Below are 15,438 nucleotides of genomic sequence, written 5' to 3'. Positions count from 1 at the left end.
TCCTAAATTTTCTTCTTCAGAGCATTATGAGGAGGTATCAGGCATCTACATATACTTGTGTGAATTGAGTTCTCAGGCTGTAGGGGAAATGAAGGTAATTTTGATATTGCCTCTCTTGATACTCAAGAGATCCCAGGAGTCAAAAAATATAGTCCACAGCTATAATGAGTTATCCTAAGGTAATAAGTCTTCTGGGAGGATCACTAAGTGTGGATGGGAATCTACTGTCTCCCACCACCCTACCAGTTAATACAACATAATCGGCATGGTTCTTGAGCATCTAAATTTCTGTTCTCAATAGAAACTTCAATAAAAAAATGTACCACGTAGTGTTAAATAAACTATTTAGCACAAAAAGGCATTCGACAACGAACCTTGTTTTTCAAGTATAAGTTGGTCCTGACTCATAGCAACCGTATGTACAACAGAACCAAACAGGTCACAGACCTATGCTACCTTCGTGATTTTTATTATGCTTGGACCTATTGTTACAGCCACTGGGTCATCTCATTGAGCCACTCCCTCCATTCCTCCAACCTCCTATTTAACCAAGAATAATGCCCTTCTCCAGGGAGTGGTCCTTCTTGATAGCATGTCCAAAGTACCTAACTGTCTTCATTTCTTTTTTGTTGTTGTTTCTTTTAATCATTCTATTAGGGGCTCCTACAACTTTTATCACAAGCCATACATACATATATTGTGTAAAGCACATTTGTACATTCATTGGCCTCATTATTCTTAAAACATCCGCTCTCCACCCAAGCCCCTGGCATCAGTTCCTCATTTTTTCACCTCCCTCCCCACTCCCCCTTCCCTTATGAATCCTTGTTATTTACAAGATATTCTTTTGTCATATCTTGCACTGTCCAACGTTTCCCTTCACCCATTTTTCTATTGTCCGTCCCCCAGGGAGGAAGCTATATGTAGATCCTTGGAATCAGTTCTCCCTTGCCACCCCACCTCCCCTCCACCCTCCTAGCATCGCCACTCTCACCACTGGTCCTGAAGGGATCATCTGTCCTGGATTCCCTGTGTTTCCAGTTCCTATCTGTACCAGCGTACATCCTCTAGTCTAGCCAGATTTGTAAGGTAGAATTTGGATCATGATAGTGGAGGGGTGGAGGAGCATTTAGGAACTAGAGGAAAGTTGTATGTTTCATCATTGCCACATCGCACCCTGACTGGCTCATCTCCTCCCCAGGACCTTTCTGTAAGGGGATGTCCAGTGGCCTACAAATAGGCTTTGGTTCTCCAATCCGTACTCTCCCCCTCATTCACAATGATATGATTTTTTGTTCTGATGATGCCTGATACCTGATCCCTTTGGCACCTGTGATCGCACTGGCTAGTGTGCTTCTTCCATGTGGGCTTTGTTGCTTCTGAGCTAGATGGTCGCTTGTTTTACCTTCAAGCCTTTAAAACTCCAGATGCTATGTCTTTTAATAGCTGGGCACCATCAGCTTTCTTCACCACATTTGCTTATGCACTCACTTTGTCTTCAGCAGTTGTGTCGGGAAGGTGAGCATCATAGAATGCCAATTTAATAGAAGAAAGTATTCTGGCATTGAGGGAGTACTTAAGTGGAGGCCCAATGTCTATCTGCTACCTTAATACTAAACCTATAAATATATGCACATAAATCTATTTCCCCAACCTCATATATAAATATATTTACATATGTACATGCCTTTATTTAGACTTCTATAAATGCCCTTTGCCTCCCAGCTCTTTCCTCTATTTCTCTTGACTTTCCTCTTGTCTCATTATCATGCTCAGTCTTCATTTGGGTTTCAGTAATTCCTCTTGGTTACATTACCCTTGATCACACCCTACCAGGCCTCCTACACCCTCACCACCGATTTGGATCACTTGTTGTTCCCTTGTCCTGGGTTTGTTAACACCACTACCTTTCCCCCCACCTTCCCCTCTCCCATGTCCCCCGAAACTGTCGGTCCTATTGTTTTCTCTTCCAGATTGTTCATCCAGCCTATCTTATTTAGACAGACCTTCAGAGATAATAACATGCACAAAAACAAGACAGAGCAAAACCTGGGAACAATATACAACAACAACAAACCAATGACAAAAAAAACCCCCAACAAAACACAACAAGAAAGAAAGCCTTGTAGTTAGTTCAAGGACTGTTTGTTGGCCTTTCAGAGTGTTTTCCAGTCCAGTCTGTTGGGGCACCAAGCCCTGACCCAAAGTCTACCTTCAGCATTCCCTGGGGACCTCATTGCTCTGTTCCCTTGCTGTTCTGTTGCATGCCCTTAATGTTTTGCCTTGGTGTGGTGGGATCAGATTGGGCTCAACTCCCACACTGTGTCTCCAGTGTTGTCCCCTGTAGGGCTATGGGTCAATGAGGGACGTCTTGTCTCATGGTGGGGCTGGCCATGTGGTCTTCTCTGTAAACTGTCTGCTCTGAGTGGGAAAATTGTCCTCAAGGCCTGGTGGGCCAGGATGTGCTCCACTTTCCCCCCACCCCCCGCCCCCCGCCCCCCCGCCTTCATCTGCTCCTGTGTGCTCCAATAAGATATGTCCCTCTCCCAGAGCTGCAGATTCAATGCCATCCTCTGAAATAAGTTCTTCTGGGGGGAGAGGCGCTGTCTTCATTTCTAAGGAGAATTATAGCTGCACTTTTCTAAGACAGATCTGTTTGGACTTCTGGCAGCCTGTAATATGTCCAGTACTCTTTCAACCTTATAATTCAAATGCATCAATTCTTCTCTGATGTTTCTTGTTTGCTGGCCTATGTTGAATGTACATGAAGAGTCGCTGGATCAGGTTCATCTTAATTCTCTGACAACTTTTCTCCTTAACACTTTACAAAGAGGTTTTTGTTTTGTTTTGTTTTGTTTTTTTTCCAGCAGACTTGTCCATTTAACTTCTTGTCTGCAACTTCCAGGAGCAATGATAGTGATTATTAGCAAAATGAAATCCTTGACAGCGTTAGAGCTTTCTCCAATTGGCATGAGTTTGCTTATTGCCCCAGTTGTGAGAATGCTTGTTCTCTTTATATTGAGAACCGGTCTGTAAGGAAGGCTGTAGTCTGTGTTTCTTTGTCAGTAAGTGCTTTCAGCACCCACCGCTGTGCCATCATGTCTCAAGATGTTAATGAAATGTGCAACTACCACGAGTTGGAGAACCCAAGAGAACATAGTTGGCATTTCTCAACTGGAGAAAATAAAACCCAAACCAAAAACTCAAGCTTTGGGTTGGAACACTGATGGTGTGAGTCAATGGCCTAATAACGGAAAGGTACCACAGGCGTCGAAAGAAGCGAGAAGGAAGATACGGGGTCTCTTTACCAAAAAGAATTGGCTGATGTTCAGTCATTTCACATGATAGCATATGATCATTTTGATTGTGAATCCGGTGAAGGCTTATAGAACACATGCATTTTCCATTTAACAATTCCTACACATTTTATTTCATGTCGTTGATTGCAGTCTTCACAATGTAACAGCGCTGGTTCCACTTCCTCCCTTTGTTTCCTGTTTCTTTTCTTCCTAACCTCACTGAACTTGGTCCTGGGGTAAGTGCTGGCCTTATTTTATCTCAAACGGCTGATTCTTCTAAGAAGTGTGCATGCCACAGTGCTGTTGTACCTCTCATAGACCTGTTTATTGTGTGGGTGCAAATGGAGCCATGGAAGTGAACTCAGTTTCAAGCCTGAAGGGTGACTAAGGGCCACAGTCGCAGGAGTTCCATTAGCCGCTTTCCGACCAGTAAAGCTTGTCTTTTTTCGTGAATTTGAGTTTTGTTCCACATTTTTTTCTCACTCTACCCAGAACTTTCCTGTAACCTTTTAAAGTCCTTGGTTTGGTAGCAGTAGCTGAGCACCATCTAGTACTGGCCTCAGGGCCGTAGAGAACGGAATTATTGTGGTTCATTCATTTATTGTACTAATTGTTTCCATACGTCTTTGTTTCCTTCATTCCTTTTGGCTCCAGCGAGGGAGAGACAAATATTTGCACCTTAGGTGACCACTCTAGTCGAGTAGCCTAATAGTTTTTTTTGCACCTTAGGTGAAACTCTAGCCGAGTAGTCTAATAGTTTTATCTGAGAAACAAGTTCTCATTAACTTTTATTTTAAAAGATATCGAACACACAGAGAAATTCATTGTGAAAAAGTTTACTGTATGAAATATTTACTTTTTTAATTAGAAAATATTTATGTGCATTTATTGTGCTCTGTATTGACATTTAAGGCTCAATGGACAAAGGAACCATCTAGAAGCTCATCACATTTATCATTGAAAAACGGAAAATAAATATATTTACTAATCAATAATATGAGAAGTACAATCAATATTGGAAGAAGCATAGCCAGAATGCTCCGCAGACATGCTTATATATATATGACTTTCACTGGATTTGTTTCTGTAGTCAACCCAGCCTAATGCAGCTTCCAACTGGTCACCCAAAGGATTTCCTTTACCCACCAATTAGAAGATACCTACTCTTCTTGGAGACCTGTTAGTGAGAATCTCTGGGCATATGCTTTCCTCCTTCATTATGCTGCTCCTACTTCCCCAAGAGCCTTTGAGTTCCCTACCTGATTGGAAGGTGATCTCGCTGAACATCATCCAAGTGTCAGCAAAATGGTACTGGCATTTGATGGCACTGGCCATGCGGTGGTGGAGGGGCACCGTGACAAATCGAGCACTGGGGTTGACGTCATCCAAGACAAGAGGGAAGGAGATAGCATTAGGTTCCCATTCATTGGCTTCAGAGCGGAAGTAGCACTGTACCTCCTTAAAGATCTTCACACCTTTCGCAAACATATTGTTGCAGTGGACCTGGCAGGAAAAGAGTTTTGTGAGTTACCGGTTAATACTATCAAGTGCCATGTGGACTTAATGCTAGCTTAAACCTAGTAGATCCTGAGCTTAATGCTAGCTTACCTAGTAGATCCTGAACTTAATGCTAGCTTAAACCTAGTAGAGCCTGAACTTAATGCTAGCTTACCTAGTAGATCCTGAGCTTAATGCTAGCTTACCTAGTAGATCCTGAACTTAATGCTAGCTTTCCTAGTAGATACTGAGCTTAATGCTAGCTTACCTAGTAGATCCTGAACTTAATGCTAGCTTAAACCTAGTAGATCCTGAGCTTAATGCTAGCTTACCTAGTAGACCCTGAGCTTAATGCTAGCTTACCTAGTAGATCCTGAACTTAATGCTAGCTTACCTAGTAGATCCTGAACTTAATGCTAGCTTACCCAGTAGATCCTGAGCTTGCATATTGCTCTGAGCAGCATCCTTAGTGAAGAGTTGGTGCTCTGGAATCTTCTGGACTTACCCCTCAAAGGGATTTTACAATGGCAATGATGTGTTGCTACCAATCCACCCATCACTTCCATGAAACTGTTTGCCCCTTGCCATCACACTTCACAATGCAGGACTGCAGTTTGTCTACCTGTTACATCAGCACTCAGTCTTCCCTTCCCCTTCACACTCTGAGCCTAGCGTCCTCTCAGTCATGAGAGGATTGTCAGCTTGAAATTGAGCTGTCCCGAACTAAAAGGAAGTTGGCGTTGGAACTTCTTTCTCAGAGCAAGATCCTTCTCAGAACTGCCAATGCCAGTTCTCTCTTTCTCAAGAATCTACTTTAGAAACCTGAAGTCATAATGTTGTTGTTATTTACAATTGTTGACTCCATTCACTGTACTAAAACACTGTCATCAACCCCATGTTGACCTGGAGTCATTGCGCTTTCACAAGCCATTGTGATGCACAGTGTTTTCACTGTCTGGATTTTGGAAGCAGATCTCCTTTCTTCTTAACCCAATCTAAGTTTTCAATCTCTTCTGAAATGTGTTCAATATTATAATGGCATGCAAAATATTACAATATCATCCACCGACACACAGGTAGAGGTTACATCTGAGGTGCATCGGTCAGGAATCAAGCATAGGTTATCTAGCACAATTTCACCTTTTCTTGTTTTCTTTTTAATCTCATGTCTTAATATGTATTCAGTGACACAAAGCTTCATTATTTTACAATTACTTTTAGATAAGGCCATGTGATGAGGATATCAAATCTCCCTCATTAGTACTTTATGAACCACAGAAGAAGATCTATCAGAGATTGGCTGGTTTGGGTGATTGCCTAGTTTATTGGCAAGGGCACTTTGCCAGAGTACAGGTATAGCTTTTAGGGGTTATCAGCTAAAAAGATTTCACAGTATTTTTTCTGTTGCCCCTCACTGTGTTCAACAACCTTCAACAAGTGAAATGTTCAAATTTGTAACTAACTTAATTTCCTGGTGAAAGTTTAGTAACTCTTCCTCTGGGTCAGGCCTGTGTGGAAAATGCAGCCTTGCTGGTCACTAACACACCACCACCAACAACAACAACTTTCCTGAATATAAAGACTTCATAGGCTGGAAAAGCACTATTCTCTTTCTCTCTAGGTCAGTGTTTCTCAACCTTCCTAATGCCACGAACTTTTAAAACAGTTCCTCATGTCCTGGTGACCCCCATCCCCCCCAACGATAAAAGTATTTTCCTTGCTATTTTCACAACTGTAATTTTGCTACTGTTGTGAATCAGGCAACCCCTGTGCAAGGGTCGTTCGACCCCCAAAGGGGTTGTGACCCACAGGTGGAGAATCGCTGCTCTAGGTATATAGTTCCTGATTTTGCTTGGCTGATTTGCTGGAGCCTTTGAATGGCAACTGTAACAGTTTTCGGTACTCCTAGTTCAGGTTCCCTGTTGATAGGGAACTGCTGGTCAGTGTTGGTTTTTCAGCTGAAGGAGAAGGTGGCGTGAGTGTAGAATTGTAATGACTGGAGAAGCAGGCCAAGGAGAATCCTTCAAAAGCGGGTTCCTAGAATATTAAATCTAGTGGAAACCTGTAAAATCATCTAGTTCGGTGTTTCCCAAAATGGAAACCCTAGGCGTGTGATAGAGGATCTAGGGGGGCTGCAGAAGCAGATGCCCACACTTTATCTCAGCTTACGGACTGTAGCACAAACGTATTTAATTGCAGCAGGTGGGGATGGGGGAATATTGAGTAGTTTTATTTATTTATTTCTAAAAGGAGCGGTGGTAGGCAAAATAAATTTGGGAATCTATGATCTAGTGTACCCTATTCATACTAATGAGGCAATGGGAGCTCAGAGAAGCAGTGATTTTCTCCTGGTCAGTCAACAGCAGGACTGGGTTCAGATCCATAGACTCCTAGTCCAGTGCTCTTTCCACATAGCATGACCCAGAGGAATGGAGAAAATGGATCTAATTTTTCCATTTCAATTTCTTCAAAATTTTAATGATGAAAGCATGTGTTAATCCACTTCTTGAGATGAATTAACTGTTCCAGTATATTGAACACAAGTCAATGGAACAGGACTCAAAAAAAATCAAAGAAATACCATCCACAACTTTAATAGATTTTTCAGACATTTGAAAATCTGCAAAGTGTTGGATAAGTGGCCTGTGGGGAAGGTAATAATCTTTCCCACAGATGTTTTGTGAATTCTCTTGGAATGCAAATAAATAGTATAGGATTTCATTCCCATGTGGACCTACATATTTATTTAATGAATACAATACATTTTTAAATGCATTAGTAGATTTTCATGTTATATTTTAACTCTTCTATAAGAAAATTTTGGCAGTAATTTACTTAGGAGGCAAAAATAAATCTTGGGAGACATCTTTTAGTTTTTATTTATCTCAGAGAAACATTAAGATATGCCAAGGACTTGTTTGGCCTTGAAAGCAAAAGACTCCAGTCAATTCCTTAAAAGTTTTTGGCACCTTTTCATTGCAGAACATGCTTTGACTGATTTTTGACCTTGTATAAGCTGGTTAAAAAGAAGTTTCTGGGGACTGCTGGGAACTCAGATAGACCAAAGCTGATTAATGAACTATTTTAATTTCATTGTTCTTGTTTTTAGGTGGCAAGTGAGCTACCAGTCCCACAGCCAGACACTCAAGCCAGGAAGCAGGAAGCAAGGAGCCACAAGAAAGAGAGAAGTTCTCACTGCAGTTCTTATAAAAGGCCACAACCATAAGGAGGTTCCAACAGGCTAAGATCTACTTGACAGGTTGGCCTCCCTACCTCCCTACCTCCACAGAGATCTAGCTATCAAAACTAAAAAAAATAATGATCCAATTTTATCATTGTATTGCTTTTCAAAAAGGGACTATATTCATTGACCCTAAGAGTCAAGTAGACACTGTGCCTACTGTGTCTGATGCATAAGTCAACATTGGTGCTTCAATAGCAACAAATTGACAGCCAATGGCTTAATCTAATCCTTTCATCGACAAATGAAGAAAAAAGCCCAGATTGATAAGTGGCTTGCACAATGTATCCAAGTCGGTAGTGGCTGAATATGCTTCTGAATCCAGGACACCCGGTGTTGGCCCAGATTCTTTCTAACCAGTCTTTCTCTACCTAGCTATGATTTGGGCCTCCTTGCAGAAACCCTGCTGCGCCTGAGACCACTGACCTTCATGGTGGTGAAATTCCTGATGCGGTCAAATTCAAACATGATCTCAATGTAGCCATTGGTGGTGCTCTCATTCCGCCAACCCACGTAGTCATAGCCAGGCCACACATGGTATTCATGGGTCTGCGTGAAGTCATCCAGGCCAGACACCCCGTCTGTCAACTGGCCCAGCCCTTCAGTCATGCTGCTCAGGCCAGAAAGGGAGAAGGGAAAGGAAGAGAGGAACCTGGAGTTAATCACACATTCACGAAGAGCTTTGGCTCATTTCTTCACCCTCATGTTCTGATGTGTAAGAGCTGACTTGGAGTTTAAATGATTATGAAAATTCAAATGTGCTTTGTAGTATTGACTCATTTTTCCTGTAACAATGGAGTAAAATTCTCACAAAACAAATTTTATAAAATATGTAATTGATGCCTACTCCTCAAATAGTAAATCTCTTAAATAATTCTTATTATATTTCTAAAAGCGCTTTGTAACCTACTGTATCCTTGACTATTCTTGACTATCCTTCACTGGATGTAACAAAGTCTTTATAGGATGTAATTGATAAATCAAGGCACTAACAAGGGAATGAATTATAGAATAAGCAATATATTATATAGCAACATTTGTCCCATCACTAAAAAACAAAAATGATCCCAGATCATTTTGGGAATTTTTTCTCCCTCCCTTTGACTCTGTGTCATCATTGTTCATTTAATGCACGTCAGAGAATCCAATAATCTATCTCTAATCGACATCTCCTACCCAATACATCAAACAAAAAGTATATAAGTGTATATACCTATTTATCATTGTCAACATTTAAATCCTAACTCATATATAATTTTAATTAAACTTTTGAATGCTAGTCTGATAGTGTAACATTCATGGGCTTCACGAGAGTCTCTGGTATTGGATTTACTTTTGTTTTTCTAGCTCAGCAGTCTTTTCCACTCCTGGGTTATGTTTTCATTGGCCAAGTTTGCTGGGATGTAGGTGTTGAATGGGAATCAAGTGTATTTATATTAATTTGAATTCTTGTCGGACAGTAAAGAGTTCTCTTTCATTGTTTTGTTAGAGGGAACAGAACAATAGCCTATTATATACAAAATTTCTCTCCTCAAGTTCTGTATCTCAAGCTCTGGAAAGTATGCCAGGAGTCTCCCAAATAAAGAGCCTGAGAGTGTTCAGCAATAACTCATATAATCCTTGAGGTTTGTTTACAGCCAGAACCAATGATATGCAAAAGTTGTGAATTTCAAAATATGAGTGGCTGTTTATGCAAGCTTCATAGATTCATTTTAAAATATATTTATTTGTTCATTGAAAGGTCTGGCAAATTACAAAATTTGTCCACAGAAAAAGAAATACCCATGAAACTCTTATGAAAAAGCAACACAAATTAAAAGAATTTTTATTCAATTTCTCCGTGGACAAGGTTAAATCAAGTGGTGAAAGAAATAAGAAAACAAATTTCCCCTGGTTATTTTATACCCTTTAGAATTTTAAAAATTATTGCAACTATAAATTATTCTTTTACTTTTGAATTTTTTTAGAAAGGAACTTTTACTACTAAAACTATTCATTTGCGGAGCTCCTGAAGTAGCTTGGCTGCCATTGCTTAGCTATAGCCCAACCTGATGCCTTGTTATCTCGGTCATTAAGTGGAAGCTGATTTTGTCTCAATCTCTGTAATTCATTTTGAACTTTCACCTGGGATCCAGAGCCCTAATTCCAACCCCACCTGCCTTATTTCTCCATTTTTGCTGTGCTGGCAGACCCTTAAATTTAAATCCCAAATGAAATCCATCATCAAAACGAAACCCACCGCTGTCAAAGTGATTCCAATGCAGAGAACCCACTAGGACCGAGTAGAACGCCTGCATCTTTAAGACTGTGTTAAACTAGGTTTTTCATCTGAAGAGCTCCATTTCTTGGTGTGATACTTCTCTCTCATAGACGATACCTCATGCAAAGTTGTTGTTGCGTACTGTCTAGTAGAACTGTCCTTAGGGGTTTCCAGACCATGCTTCTTACGGGAGCAGGTCACCAGGTAGGTCTTTCTCCCATGAAACGATTGTGTGGGTTATGCCCAGCTCTCAGTTATCCGCCTAGCACTCAGCCTTTGCACCATGAAGGCTCCCTTTTGCACAGGAGACACTCAGGGTAGATGCAGTGAATGGACAACTGACATGCCCGTGGTTTCAGCAACCTATATGGCATGCTTTAGGTAACACTTTCTCTTCATCAAATGAGATTGCAAATTGTCCCCTAAACGAAGGCCTCTTCCTTATTCCCATAGCCAATGTCACTATTATAGCTTTGGTCCCTGATTCTTCCCATTCAATGGGATTTGGAAGGATAAAATATCCCTCATTACCTCCTTTCTCTACCCAAATCTAAGCTTTCCAGGAGGCCTGAATAATCTGCTGAAAGTGTAGCTTCAGGCATGTCAATCCTAAACTTAAAGTTCTTCAGTGACTTAGGAGGAGGAGGAGAGAGGAGGAGGAGGAGAACGTAGCGGTAGAGGAGAAAGGAACTCCTGCCTCTGACATTACGGTTTATTCCAGAGTAGGACAATCTGCCTTGTTCCACTCCATCTCCCACTGTGCTACAGAAACACGGCCCACAGTTAAACTAAACAGTGGATGCTGCCCGGACATTCCCCTAGACCCTATCCCCTAAACATAAACCGTAGTTGTGGCTTGTTTGGGGTGCTGTTTCCTCCTCTTACAATGCTATTTCAACAATCTCTAACTGTGAAAATACTATCCATTCTTTGGTACCCATTTCAGATTTCACCATTTTATCCCCAGTGGTCTGCTAATCAGCTAATAATCCACAGGTGTTTAACATTTTAAAGAATGTTTTATTACAGATTTTTATCATTTAAATGCCATATGATTTAGAAGGCATAATTACCATGGAAATTTCCTAACTTATAAGTTACATGAATGCAGCTGTTGTCATTCTCAATGCTGTGCGGTTCTACCCTCTCCTTTAGATCCCAGAAAGCTAGTAAGACATGTCTTCATTAGATATATGAATTTCCATTCCGAACGATGAGTTCCTAAAGGCAGTATCAATGACTTCATTATCCCAAGATACCTACCATGCCTATCTAAATTCTTTGTATATGATATAAATGATTAGCACCGGCTTATTAAATTAAACTAAATTCAACTGATCTCCAATTGTCTCTGTGTCTTGAGTATGTGTTGGTTGGTTTTGGCTAAGTGAAATGATGCTACCATGATTTAACAAATGAGAACTAGCAAGGACTAAGTCACTGGAAGGAAAGTGACAAGGAATAGAGGAGTCAGAGGATGGAGCTAGGAAACTGTGCTTTGTTGTCTATCCTTAGGCCAGTGGAAGCTCTTTAAATTCCTCACTCCCTTTCTAAGACTCGTGAATCCCCCCTCTCTCAGCCACTAGGAATCTCCATGATTGAAGACCAATCTGGACTTTACTTATGTCTAACTCCTCTCGTTGACACAATCTTTGCAGGCAAAGATCAATCTAAGAGAGCAAAGTGTTGGATGGGGACACGAGAAGGATAGCATGCTTCGAGTAACATGGAATGGATGGGATCAATCCCTGCCTCGCCTTAATCGCTACTCTAGCTGATCATTTCTCCACCATGGCCCTCCATTGGTCTAGTTCAGACCTATCCACTGCTTCTTTCTTCTTTTCCCAGCCCTGTTTTCTTCAGTAGGAGCCCTGGGGTTGTAGTGGTGACCTGTTGGGCTGCTATCCAAATGATAGGCAGTTTGAAAGCACCAGCAGCTTTATAGGAGAAAGACTAGGCTTTCTACTCCTGTAAACAGTTATGGCCTTGGAAAGCCACAGGGGCTCACCATGAGTCAGCATTGACTTGATGGCAGTACATTTGGTAGGATTTCTTCTATAGTCAGATCATGCATACCCCCCAGTCCTCCAATCCTCTCTCTTACCTAACAATCACTACTCTACTCTAATTCGCATCTCACCCTAGAAAATTGTCTTGTCTTACTAGTTTCCTTCTATATCCAACTTCTAAAGCATTTGAATTTATAGATGCATCCTTCCTCAGTTTGTTTAGCTATCCAATTAATTAATTGTTTTTATTACTTCAGTTCTTCTAGTCTGTTGATCTCAGAAGGAAGCCAATATTTGTGAGTGGCCATATGTTCTATTTTGAAGCTCAAAAAAACATGGCATCACACAGTTTAGCTTTGCTTTGTGAACATTGTTTTCTGTGTTATCACTCTATCTTTCTAAACCAACTCTCTAAGCTCCCTGTGAATGAAGAACATGTAGTTGACCTCATCTAAATTCTCTTGCATACTAGTTGACGGATTGATTAACCATTGATCCCACACCATGAAAAAAATACTGTTCCCTCCTAGTAACCCTTTTCCCATTTGGATGATCAGATACGCGCATAATTTACCTGTACCCAACGGCTCCATCATAGACAGAATCGTTCAGATAAATGATGGAGCCTCCAGGGAGTACAAACTGCTGCCCAGCTGGAGCACTGTAAGACACCAAGCCATCTGCCAAAGGAAACACAACGGTCTCAATACCTTGAGAAAGGAGATGAACCTGTGACTCCTGACTACCTGATGTACACGTTTATGCAGTATGTCTACTCAGGACTCCATCTAGGTGAGCAAGGCATACTACTAAGGACCACTTCTGAGCAAAAGCCAACAGAGTGGCTCTGCGGGGTGCATTGTTCCCAGTGCGGGCCACCAAGAGGGAATCACTTCCGTCTAGGGATTCCAAAGCCCATCTCTTCTGATTTGGTTGCCTTTCTTTCCCTGGGGCTGGGGTTTTTAAGGACTCTACTAGCTCCCTCTGTCAGGGACCTACCTAGCCAGACACAGCCATAGAGCTCCACCCGCATACACACGTTCATGGAGTGGTCAGCAACTGGGATGAAGCGAACAAATCTGGCCACAATGGGTGGTTCCAAGTCCTTTAGAAAGATGTCATAGGGGTTAATGTTCCCATCCAGCACCTATGGAGACAGAAAACAGTGAGGAGGTGCTGGCTTTCTGTTCTGATGTCACCCTCAAAGTCACCATTGTTCTTCAGAACACCTCTCCTTAAAAAAATATTTCCCCCCATAATGTTAGTGTGGTCAAATATGTATAACAAGATCGTCATGCTAAGTAATTTTTACGTGTACAACTCCCCCCCCTTTCTTTTTCATTAAGGAGCTGTGTTTCTACTCACCCCGTGTGGCACATTTACAGGCCTGTAGACACACATCTCCACACAGTCAACTTATGCAACTCCTTTCTTAGTCTGAGTCTGATTAAAGGTCTGTATGTCTCGTCTCCCTACCTGTTTCCCATGCCGGTTCTTCCAAGAGATCCAGCGCGTGCCATCTCGACTGTAAGTGATCTTGTACTTGGGGGCAAACTCAATGCCATGGCCCCCTGCATGGCGCCCCTGGGTCCCCACCAGAGTGATAAAGTGCAAGGTGTGCAAGTCAATCTGCAGAAACTCTTTCAGATTGTCGGGTTCCACTGGAATCTCGGGGCACCAGGCTCCATCCCCTTCTTCTGAGTCCAGCCTTCAGGGGCAAAAAGTGGTGGGAAGGGAGAAGATCGTGAAACTGTAGAGTCGTTTACCAGTCCATAGCAAACCACTGCCCTGCTCTCAGGGCAAACAGCCAACTGGGAGCCTGGTCCCGACTGACTCATGAGTTCTCCCCACTAGGCAGACTGCCACCATAGCACCCACCAGTGGTCAGTTTCTTCTGAGGACACCATGAAACCCAAAGTCAACCCTCACCAGGGAGCTAAAGCTCTTGAGATCACATGTTGCCTTCACTTACTACCCTGATTTTTAAAAATGTATTGCTCTGTAAATACCGTATTATTCTGCAATCATTGACACAATCCCCTTTGGAACCTTTCCTTCTGGCTGGAGCCATTAACATTTGCACTTCCTTCCCCCTCCCACGTCCGCAAGCCAACCGCTACTATCTTTGTAATGGCACCTATGCCGTGCTCCCTACGTGCATAAACATACGAAATAATGGCAAACAACGAACCAGGACCCAGCAGCAATGACCGTGTAAATCAGATAAAGACCTGAATCTAACAGAAAGAATAGAATATTAAACATGTAGAATAAATTCTCATTCAGTTCAGAGAGAGATCAAGTGATAAGGTTTACATTCCAACCCAAGTACAGCTGCTAAAAGCCACTTTACAATGCGTTGTCTGATCGGATTGATGCCCTATGGGAATTGGGGGTTCACCAGGGGCTCGATCCACACAGGGACCCTGCAGATGGATTTTGAGCTACCCCTATCACCCATCACTTTCTGCAAACCAGGGGTGTAGAATTTAGGCAGTGGTTCCACTCCTTGTCCTCTCTGGGTTGGGTCTTATCATTCACACCCATTGGATCACACAGGCTGATGTGTTTCTCCCGTGTAGACTTAGCTGACTCCTCTGGCTTCTTGTTAGATAATCTTGTTTGGAGGCAGCCTGGAAGAGCCCAGATACCAGTTTTCATGATAGTAGAGCACCATCTGACTTCTTCACCACACTTTGCTTGGCACCCAAGACTTCAGCGATATCCTCATGCAGGGCCATATCATAAGAATGAATTGTTCTTATATTAGGTCTACAAACAGGTGAGAGCTCAAAATCCATCCATATAGCTATAGTTTCTGTACGTTCCCTTTGGAGATATCATTGTCATTTTATTGTAGGACATCTTAAATCTTCCCCACTTTACTGATAGTGACATTACTTTAATCCATGATAAAGCACAGTTGAGCAAAGGATTTTAGACAGGTGTAGGAGTTCTTATAAGACTCTGATACACGGTTGTTGGCTTCTGTGTCTTCAAAATGTGGGTGACTAGACACAGGTTACACATGCTATGAGTGTGGAGATATGGTAATATTAAGTAATATTCATTTACGAGGACAGAACAATGCCTGGTAGACTAACACCTGTCACGTAAAGCCCTGCCATGATT

At 41.9% G+C, this 15,438-nt stretch overlaps 1 protein-coding gene across 1 annotated transcript in view; it reads right to left on the bottom strand.

Moving 5' to 3' along the window:
- Positions 1-15,438, bottom strand: part of DDR2 (discoidin domain receptor tyrosine kinase 2) — a 202,527-nt gene that overhangs the window by 45,520 nt on the left and 141,569 nt on the right. The window contains exons 5-9 of the mRNA XM_075564177.1: positions 13,783-14,014; positions 13,306-13,453; positions 12,881-12,986; positions 8,464-8,647; positions 4,559-4,802 (exon numbers count right to left, since the gene is read on the bottom strand). Of these exons, the coding sequence (XP_075420292.1) occupies positions 4,559-4,802; positions 8,464-8,647; positions 12,881-12,986; positions 13,306-13,453; positions 13,783-14,014 (914 nt within the window). The remainder of the gene's footprint in view (positions 1-4,558; positions 4,803-8,463; positions 8,648-12,880; positions 12,987-13,305; positions 13,454-13,782; positions 14,015-15,438) is intronic.

This window comes from Tenrec ecaudatus, chromosome 1, assembly GCF_050624435.1.
Source record: "Tenrec ecaudatus isolate mTenEca1 chromosome 1, mTenEca1.hap1, whole genome shotgun sequence".
Taxonomy (NCBI): domain Eukaryota; kingdom Metazoa; phylum Chordata; class Mammalia; order Afrosoricida; family Tenrecidae; genus Tenrec; species Tenrec ecaudatus.
The sequence above is the reverse complement of the archived record's forward strand: the minus strand, read 5'-3'. Positions and strand labels throughout refer to the sequence as shown.